The 9,486-nt window shown below is 43.7% G+C and overlaps 1 protein-coding gene across 1 annotated transcript; it reads left to right on the top strand.

The window, feature by feature from the left end:
- The first annotated feature begins 692 nt into the window (after positions 1-692).
- On the top strand, positions 693-9,364 carry RIOX1 (ribosomal oxygenase 1). Its single transcript, XM_078596112.1, has 15 exons — positions 693-951; positions 2,044-2,328; positions 2,531-2,733; positions 2,930-3,029; positions 3,379-3,492; positions 3,882-3,988; positions 4,579-4,686; positions 5,473-5,507; positions 6,222-6,400; positions 7,175-7,279; positions 7,407-7,548; positions 8,107-8,227; positions 8,372-8,471; positions 8,644-8,730; positions 9,147-9,364. The coding sequence occupies exons 1-15, from the start codon at positions 910-912 to the stop codon at positions 9,213-9,215; spliced, it is 1,797 nt and encodes a 598-aa protein (XP_078452238.1). The 5' UTR covers positions 693-909; the 3' UTR covers positions 9,216-9,364.
- The last annotated feature ends 122 nt before the right edge of the window (positions 9,365-9,486 follow it).

Genomic DNA, 9,486 nt, shown 5'->3' with positions numbered 1-9,486 from the left:
CTCGTCGTGTAGTGATTGTCAGCGTCACTACTGGATGGCACACACACACACACGTGTGACGTCACTATACCGGGGAGCGTCACTGCCATACAGGCCTACACACATGACGTCATCCCGTTCGGAGGTGGGAATGACGTCAGGGCCGGTTCAGGATCGGAGGGACCACGGGTGTGGTGTGAGGACATGGCACTGTGTGACCCCGGCTGGACACGTGACTGGATTCATACTCTTAATTCTTTAGGCGAAGTCACGTAGGTAAAAATTAATAAAAATAGTGTATCCGAGAGTCAGAGCTAGAGAGGACGGTGGTGTTAATAAATGCTGTTGCCTCCCAAGAAGTTGTGTGCGCCTATTTGAGCCCACTACATATTTACGCGATCTAACCCGAAAACCTCTTACGGGTCTTGTGAAGTGCTTTGACAAAAGTGCTATGTAAAAATCCTAGCTAAAATAAGATCATAAAATCAAGGGCTTTGAAGGTACACGATTTCGCCATGCTCTGACGACAGCGGACGAATGCCACGCACAGCATCACAAAGTCACACGCAGACTCAAGGACACACCGCAGTATGAACCTGGAGGGGGACCGACTTCAAACGTTGGAGGCAGCGACCAAGCGGCTAACTGTTACTCGTTCCCCGGAAACATCACTGGAATTCACCCACACCCCCCCCTATGTAATATGGCCGCCCTCGTGGTGGCCGCTTGTCCCTTCCGAGTTCCCGTAGACGTGGGTGGGTGGGCACGGAACGCGTTTGCTTTAGGCGCGCACGTGCGACACGTGCAACACGTGCTTGTGGGATCCCTCCCGGGTCGTGCGGTGCGGCACTGCAACGGTGCGGGTCGACCGGATACGAAGCGTTACAAAAATAACAACAGAGTTGTTCTTGCTCGAGTCTGGACGCTGAAATGAAGGCGATTTCCGCGTTCGCCGTGTACAAGCCGAGAACGGTAAGGGTTTTTTTTAGTTTAATCGCATACGTACGCACGTTTCTGTAATGCAATTTCCCCACAGAGACGTACTGTACAGGCTTCACTAACAACAATGGTGTTATGAATAGGCGGGGGGGGGGGGTCTTGCAACCTACACGGACTGGCAGCAGTGCCTGACCTCCATCGGGTTTCACATCAATATTAACACAGCTAAGGAACCGCTTTGGGGCAACGTTGGCCCGCTAAATTTGGCATCACTTTTCGACTGTAAAAATAGCAAGATCCAGCGCGGAAAGGTCCTTTGTCCCGTTCATGGATGGCATACGTACTTGTAGATTATACAGTAATTTGGGATTCCATAAGTTCCATTCGCGGAGTTAATCGGGGTGAAGTATGGTAAACCAAAAATGACCACCACGATGTCGGGGGTGGGAGGCCCTCATCCAGAGCAGTGGATTGACAAAACGACTGTAACACCGTACGCTCGAGGCTTAACAGAGAGCCGTGAGGTACCGATGTGTTGTATTTTATATCTGATATATTAATTTCGTCTTTTCGAGAATCCGATGAACGGTAACCGTGTGTACGTCGTCGATTGTAGTAGAATAATCTGCCCTGAATCCGTCTTGCTCACGTGGTCGGTCGGTCAAAGTGAACATTTGGGGCGAATTGGGCTCTTAATTCCTTCAGTTTTGTCGGCATTTTTGAAAATAACGATTGAAGTGTAATTCTTTGATCGAAGTTTTTTTATACGTAAATATTTTGTCAGTAATTGGTTCACTTTGATGTCAAAGCAAATTGGTGCTCAAATGAGCACCGAGGTAGTGTTTTTCTCCTGTGTACTGTATAGCGTTTAGCCAGTAGTGGAAATTCCACTATTATAATATGGCTGGGGTGATTCTTGTCTTATCGGACAACCACCGTTGGTTCTCCCCACGAATTCCTACTCTTTTTATCGACCCAAGAGTGATGATTGGTTGAGTCAACCTCCAACCAGGATTTGAACTTCATAGTCTGATTACTCTGATAATGTCCACAACCTGGCCCAGGAGCTTCCATAGATAGAAATGGACATAGATGTTGTTTGGAATTGTGCGTGTGTGTGTACAGAAACCAAATGCAGCCACCAGGAGCCCAATAAATAACAGGGATGTCGGTGCGAAGCGTAAGTCAGCCATGAAAAAACAGCTTCGTCAGGGCTTGACCAATGAGGTGAGGAGAAAAGCCAAAGATAAGAGGCGAGGGATGAACACCAAGGTGAAAGGAGGACGCAACTTGAAGCAGCAAAAGGCTATCAACGATCTTGCAATGGAGGCATGCTCCGAGATGTCAGAAGGATGTGCAGCTGTGCAGGTGGAGGAGGAATCAGGGGCTGAAGTGAGACAGCAGAATCTGGTGAGGCTTGTGTTATCTGTACTAATTGTATTTACCTTCCCCCCTCTCCAATACAATGACGCTGTATTACATTTTGCACGTGCATGATTGAGAAGTATGGTATTTATGACATTTTAAAATCAAATTTGGTTAATGGATGATGATGAATGGAGTCAAAATTAAAGCCTCCAAAGACTATACTCGTATATGTGTTTGTTTGAAGGTTGCAGACACAAACAGGCAGGTGATGGAGATGAGAAGGAAAGCAGTGGGAGGGGCTTGGCAGGTGAAAGAAGCAGAGAAGAATATGACGAGGTCCCTATCGTCACTCCTCGGCTCACTGGACCTTGTGCAGAACAGCCGACAGCGAGCAGAGCAGCTTTTCCAATGGCTCATCAATCCCTTCCCAAGCAAACAATTTTTCAGGTGAATTTACCTTTCCAGTTGATTCGGTCATGAAAAAATAACGTCATGTAATGTATAAAATGGCTGTGTTCTCTCTTTATGGCTTATCGGAGTACATTTGTGCTATGAAGTTGTCATTGGGATTTGTTTCTTTATTGAAGAAAAGAATTGCATTGCAGGACATTTTAAATGTTTAATGCATTTTGTTCTCATGCAGAAAGCAGTGGGAAAAGCACCCCACCTTGCTACAGCGGCACAAACCGGACTACTACCAAGGCCTGTTTTCCACCACAGAGTTTGACCGAATTTTGCGAGAGGTACGACCCAAACCAAGAGATATGTAGTCTTGTCATTGGTGAAATAAAAAGTGCTCCTGTCTGGTGATCCACTTCGTATTAAAATGGCTTATTTTGTGAGCATATGATATCAAGTATTTTTCACATTCTCTGGGAAATTATGAATTGCGTTCATTGAATTTCACAAGTCATCATCGTTGTGTGTTCTTAGAGTTATGCCCATTCGCTATTCCTACATATGGCTGACACATCTGAATAAACATTGCTGCAGAACTGTATACATATGTTGGTAAAAGGCTGGTCGTATGTGTATTATAAACACACTGTGTGAGCCCAGCTTTGAGAAGCAACTGCCGCCCTTGTTTCACAGGAAGTAGTTCATTTTGGGGTGAACCTGGACGTGACTTCGTACAGAGACGATGTGAGGGAGACCCACAACCCACCCGGTCGTGCACTGCCCTCTGTAGTGTGGGACTTTTACCAGGCGAGTACCTCCATTCACAGCAGCAGTGTAATGTGGCCTCAATCCCTCGCTTTGTATTCATTCTTAAGCTGACGATAAAATGTATGTATTTTATGGGTTTGCATGATCTCTGAAGCCACAAGTGGCCTTTACATTAACCACATTGTAACAATAATAATTTATTGCTTGGGGGTGGGATAAATAATTACATATGTAATTAACTGGTAAAACACAATCCGTATGTAGTGTAGCTCTCATTTAAATAATATAATTTTACGTTATGTAATTTAACAAAACAGAAAAAATACAAGCCAACATTTAATTTCAGGCATAAACATTCTGAGCTATTGTTATTGCTGCACAGTCATTTGTGAGTCATTTTGTTGTAATGGAGAATTTTTTGTGTGCAGAATGGTTGCTCCCTGAGGCTGTTAAATCCCCAGTCATTTTCCCTTGCCATCTGGAAAGTGCTGTCGATTCTGCAGGAGAAGTTTGGCAGCATGGCTGGTGCCAATGTGTGAGTCAATGCGTGTTGCTGCTTCATTGCACGAGATATAATTACACCGATATTTGTTTGTGAAATTAAAGGGTTCCACACTTCCTATTGGAGTAGATTTAAAAATGGCAGATGACCATGTTGCTATTGCAGTTCATCACGTGTGAGTGTCAGATGGTGTTTTACACTTGCTGTGACTGGCTCACTGTTTATCCTTTACATATAAAGTGCTTAATTGTTCATAAAGAAGCAAATGGCTTTGTGTCTGCGGCTTTGTTCCTGCCTTCATCGCACATGAGTGGTGATAAATTACAACCCTTTTTCAATCCACTATTGGATGAAGGCCTCCCCATAACGTTTTGGTCATGGGAGTTATAGATCTTGTTTGATCATATTTCCCCATGTTCATTGTTGTGGTTTGGTGAATGGTGGGGATGGTGCAGGAATGGTTTGGATATTTGCCTTTGCTGAGAGCCAAAACTCATGCCCCTCTATCTTACACTCATTGTTGATTAAAATTCACAGAGCTGTGATTTTAGCAAGTGAAATTACTGTTAATATTGAGCTGTACCTTTCATATATTGTTGGTGTGGACGGCTGTGTTTCTGCAGGTACCTGACTCCGCCAGGCACCCAGGGCTTTGCCCCACACTATGACGACATCGAAGCCTTTGTGTTGCAGCTGGAGGGAAAGAAGCACTGGCGCGTGTATAATCCCAGGTACAAACCAATTTTCCTATGTTCCTATGAAAGGTTAAACTTCACACAATGCCCCTTGCAATGATGTGTGAATAATGGAGTGATGGAAACAAATCTTGTGTCAACACAGTAATTTCACTTGTATTATAATGATGGTGATCATCAACATTCACACTACATTGGTTTTCAAGTTTATTTTTTTTAGCCAGGTGAGAACTCAAGAGACCAGGAAAGGCTCATGTGCAAGAGTGACCTGGGGCATTAGGCTGCCAGACAGGGGCAAAGTTTGGAATGTTTCGGCTCAAATGATTAATTTGCTGGTAATTTTTACAAATTTAGATCATGACTAGCACACAATTGCCCACTCTTGCTCATGAAATCAGTGAATTTTTAACATCCATTGTAAAGCAAGACAGTCATGTATTGTAAATGGTTATTGCTCCTGCAGCAGAAAACAGTGGTCACTGGAGTCTACCTGAGTCTCTGCAATTAGCGGTGAATGCACTCACTCGGCCATGTCACCGTCTTTCAGTTGTGCTTTACAGATTTTAGATTTGTTTTTGGATTATATGGCGTGTTGTTTGGATGTCGTGCGGAAAAACATGCATTACAGCCCAAAAACACAAGGGAGGTTAATATTTGCAGCATTAATGGAAAAAGTCGATTTGATTTACATCACACAATGCCATAGAGATTGAATTGATTTAAAAACTGATGGGAATTATTTCCAAATTGTGATAGTTGGTCTTCAGATACGGTATGCAATTTATATGTTTCTAACCTTACATTTGAACAATTTTCGTCTAGGTGTAAAGAGGAAACGCTCCCAAGATTTTCAAGCCGTAAGTCCATTAAACACATCCACTGCATAATCATATTTAAAATCAAAACCCGTAATGTTTACTGGTTAATTCCATATATATATTTTAATAACACCCCTGTTAAATTTTAGTTTAGTTCTTTAAAAATGTGTTCGTGGTTTTCATGAGTGCTCAATACACATGAGTATAAACTTCTGATATTGTTTGTTATTTTGTCAAAGCCATTACAGACTTGTGTACAATTATCTCTTGTTTTGATAAAACATTTGCAATAATTCCCTCCTCCCTCATACCCACACTCCATGCTGCTCATGTTTTCTCTGTTTTGAGTCTATAATCCAGAGGTCACCGGTTCCATCTTCTAGCGCAGCGGTTGAAACAATGGACATGTTTCTTAAATCCCCCTGATTCTGTCCACCTGTTAGTTGATTGTTAGTGAGCCTGTGGTGGAACGAAGTGCTGGTTACTCCCACCTCAAGATATCTGACAAGTCGCAGAGTATGCCAAAAGATGTATGCTGAACTTCTTTTGCACTGTATGTAGCCAACCGTGCTAATCGGAGGTGTGGGGGAAGGAAAACAAACTAAACACAAAAAGCAAAATACCCTCTAGTAGGGCTCTATTGAGCTGCGTCGAGTGGATGCCCTTCCAACAAGCAGTGGCGTGAACAAGGAGTTGCAGGGCTGCACCTTGACCTTTTGCCATTGTGTCTGCACCATCGATGATGATTCATAGCCAACTACAGCAGCGCTGATGTGGGAGCCCCCATCCTGGACGTGGTGCTGGAGGCAGGCGACTTGATCTACTTTCCGCGTGGGTTCGTGCATCAGGCCGCCTGCCTGCCCGATGTGCACTCCCTGCACCTCACGCTCTCTACCTTCCAGAGAAACTGCTTCGGTGACCTGCTCGAGAAGGTGCAATCACGCACGCACGCTCTCTTCTTCCGGCTTGCAACCAACTCCTGCTGATGTTTTTTAAAGTAATTTCTGGAGGGGATTGGCACGTGTTGTGTCGTGGAGACGGTAAGAGGAATACATGGATCCGAGAAAAACAATGGAAATTGGAGACATTGACTGTTAATAAAAATAAGTGGGCAAATTGCGAGAAGGGACGATGGTCAGTGGGTGAGGTTTGTGATGTAATGGCTATGAAGAGAGGGGGGAACATGCCTGAGAGAACAAAAACGCAAGGTTAGAGTGATGAGTTCAGCTCATATCCAGGACCGATATGGATTATGGCAGCACAGAACTACGCGGGTTCGTGATGACACTGGAAGACCTTCATCGAGAAGTGGATAAACCATGGGCTTTGATAATAATAATGTCGATGTGAATTTTACTTCAGAATGGAAGCTTTTCAGAGTAGGCTACTTTGTGTAGTAGTCTTTGTAGCTATTATCTAAATTTATTCAATTACCTGGCACTTAATCATATAGAGTCCTTTGTTTACAAGGTAAACAGATCTTAATCACAATAACTTGATTGCATAGTTTCTTCAGTTTTAGTTTTTTTATGGAATTGTTCAGAAGCAGAGTGAATATTGGAAAATGTAATTACATGGTTATTAGTTGAAGACTTGCAACAAATAAAATGCATTAATACACACTTTTGTATGTAAGAGTGTTTGCAGTGTCTTTGTTCCTTATAAATGAGAAAAAACCTGCTAATGTTTTCATCTCTTGCACACAGATAATGCCGGCTGCTCTTCAGACAGCTATTGAGGAGGATGTCGCGTTTCGGGAGGGACTACCTCTTGACTATCTGGATTATATGGGTGTACAGAATTCCGAGACGGTACGGCAATAACACGTGGATATTTAACATTGCATCACACACACAATGTATAGCCCTATGCGATTGCCATGTCTGGTGGAATTACACTTGTATTTGTCACTATCGTTTTGCGTGCACCTTCCTGTAGGAGGACCCACGAAGAGTTTCCTTCCTCCAGAAGGTGGACAAGCTGATCCGCAAAGTGGCAGACTATGCCCCAGTGGATGCCGCTGTTGACCAGAAGGCCAAAGATTTAATTCATGACTGTCTGCCGCCAGTGTACTCAGCAGGTCCGAATTAAGCATTTCCACTGGCAAATCCACGACCAAAGCATGGATTGCATCTTAATATCTTAACATTTTGTAGCGAGGATCGAAAAATGGCATCGACACTGGTACAAATGCAAGTGATTTAAAAGTTCGGTGGCTGGAACTCCTGAGATCTTGTGCTTGCATCTCGGCAGCTGCCTGTGATGTTATTGTCTCAGCCCGGTCACCAGTGGGTGCATGAAAAAGCCATCATCCTATTACATTCAGCTCCGCACTTAATGTGGAATTGCAGCTCAAAGAATATTAGTTTGACTGCCGTGCAATGAACATTCCTCTTATAGGGCAGAGTAGGTAGGAAAATGTGCTGCTGCGTTTACCAGACAGTTATATTCCTTTCCGTGAGTCGTTCTAGAACACAAAGGTGCACTGGTCTGAGAGTTTCAAATTGATTATATATCTCATCACGTGATGCTGATAGTATAATCGAGAAACATATTTTGGAAATATTAAAAAAAAACGTCAGCAGATAATATTCCCACCTTGTGCTTACATACGCAGTCTCGCCTGGTTTCCTTGCAGAGGAGAAGGCATGCAGTGTGCACGGCGCACCCGTGAGGTGTGTCGATGGCAAGATTCACGACCTACTCATCAACGTTGACGGAAACACACAGATAAGACTGCTCCGTGCTGGGGTCTGCAGGTCTCTTTTTCTTTTTACTATTAATCAGTCTCATTGTGTTCACTCGATTACTACTGCAGTTGATTGTTACGAATTTTCCCTTGAGGCCATTCTAGTTCTACGTAATCTGAACATGATTTAGGATGTTTTGTGTGCCGGTTCCAGGCTGTGCAGCGAAGAAGGGAAAGTCAATCTGTATTACACCGTGGAGAACTCTCGCACATACCACAAGGAGGAGCCCAAGTGCATTGAAATTGACGATTATGTAAGTATGTTGAAAAGTGGTATTCCTGGCCAGCACCATTGTAGTCATTGTGCTGAAGCCGTGCATCACCTAGTAGTTCAGCACTATCCAACTGTATGCTTACATCTTTTTTTTAATGCCAATTGTACGTGATATTCCTGTCTGTGCATCTGTCACCTGTGAATGTGCATAGAATGTGGAGGCTCTGGAACACCTGATTCATAGCTACCCCAAGTTTGTGACTGTGGATAGCCTGCCCTGTCCTGCCATCGAAGAAAAGGTAGGCGCTCTCTACCGGGAGGTCTCATTAGCCCTGCCTCAATATCGTTTCAGTGAATGTTTTATAATTCGGTAGAATTTTAGCAAACTTGTTTTCTGGCTTAAGATTTTGGGGATGACAACAGTGGTATAAGGTTTTGACCAGTGCGAAGATAAATATTTTATGACGGTGAAACATGTGCATAGCTATTATAATGCTGCTAGAAATTTGTGCCTAGAGAAATGTTACTGAAAATATGTATGTGCATATTCTTGGGTCTTTCGGTAAAGTCACGTAGATAGTTGACTTTACCGAAACACCCAAGAATATGAATTCCTGCAGTCATGAAAGCTTTAAGTCAAGATTTATTTATGTGCATGCTTGTGAACTATTCGTATCGTTATTTGTTCAATGAAAATTATTTCCTGTCTTTGCAGTGCAACCTGACCATGGATCTATTTGAAAAGGGACTCTTAACCTTCAAGGAACCACTGAAATCAGCATAAATACAGCTTTTGAAAGACGTTCAACCCACACTAATTTGTCAAAAAAATATCCAATCTGTTTTAATACTGGTAGGAACCACCTGGTTACTCCACCAGCCCACAGGGGATTATTGTGTCCGTCCATCGCGCATCCAAAAATGGGAGGGGCTGGGTGGGGAGGGTGGGGAGGGCCTGGGTGGGGAGGAGAGGGTGGGGAGGATGGGGCTGGGTGGGGGTGGTGGGGCTGGGTGGGGGAGGGGCTGGTCACCCCGTGGTGCCCTTATAAAACTCA

This window comes from Lampetra planeri, chromosome 7, assembly GCF_965212315.1.
Source record: "Lampetra planeri chromosome 7, kcLamPlan1.2.h2, whole genome shotgun sequence".
Lineage (NCBI taxonomy): Eukaryota > Metazoa > Chordata > Hyperoartia > Petromyzontiformes > Petromyzontidae > Lampetra > Lampetra planeri.
This window is presented reverse-complemented; position numbering and strand designations above follow the sequence as displayed.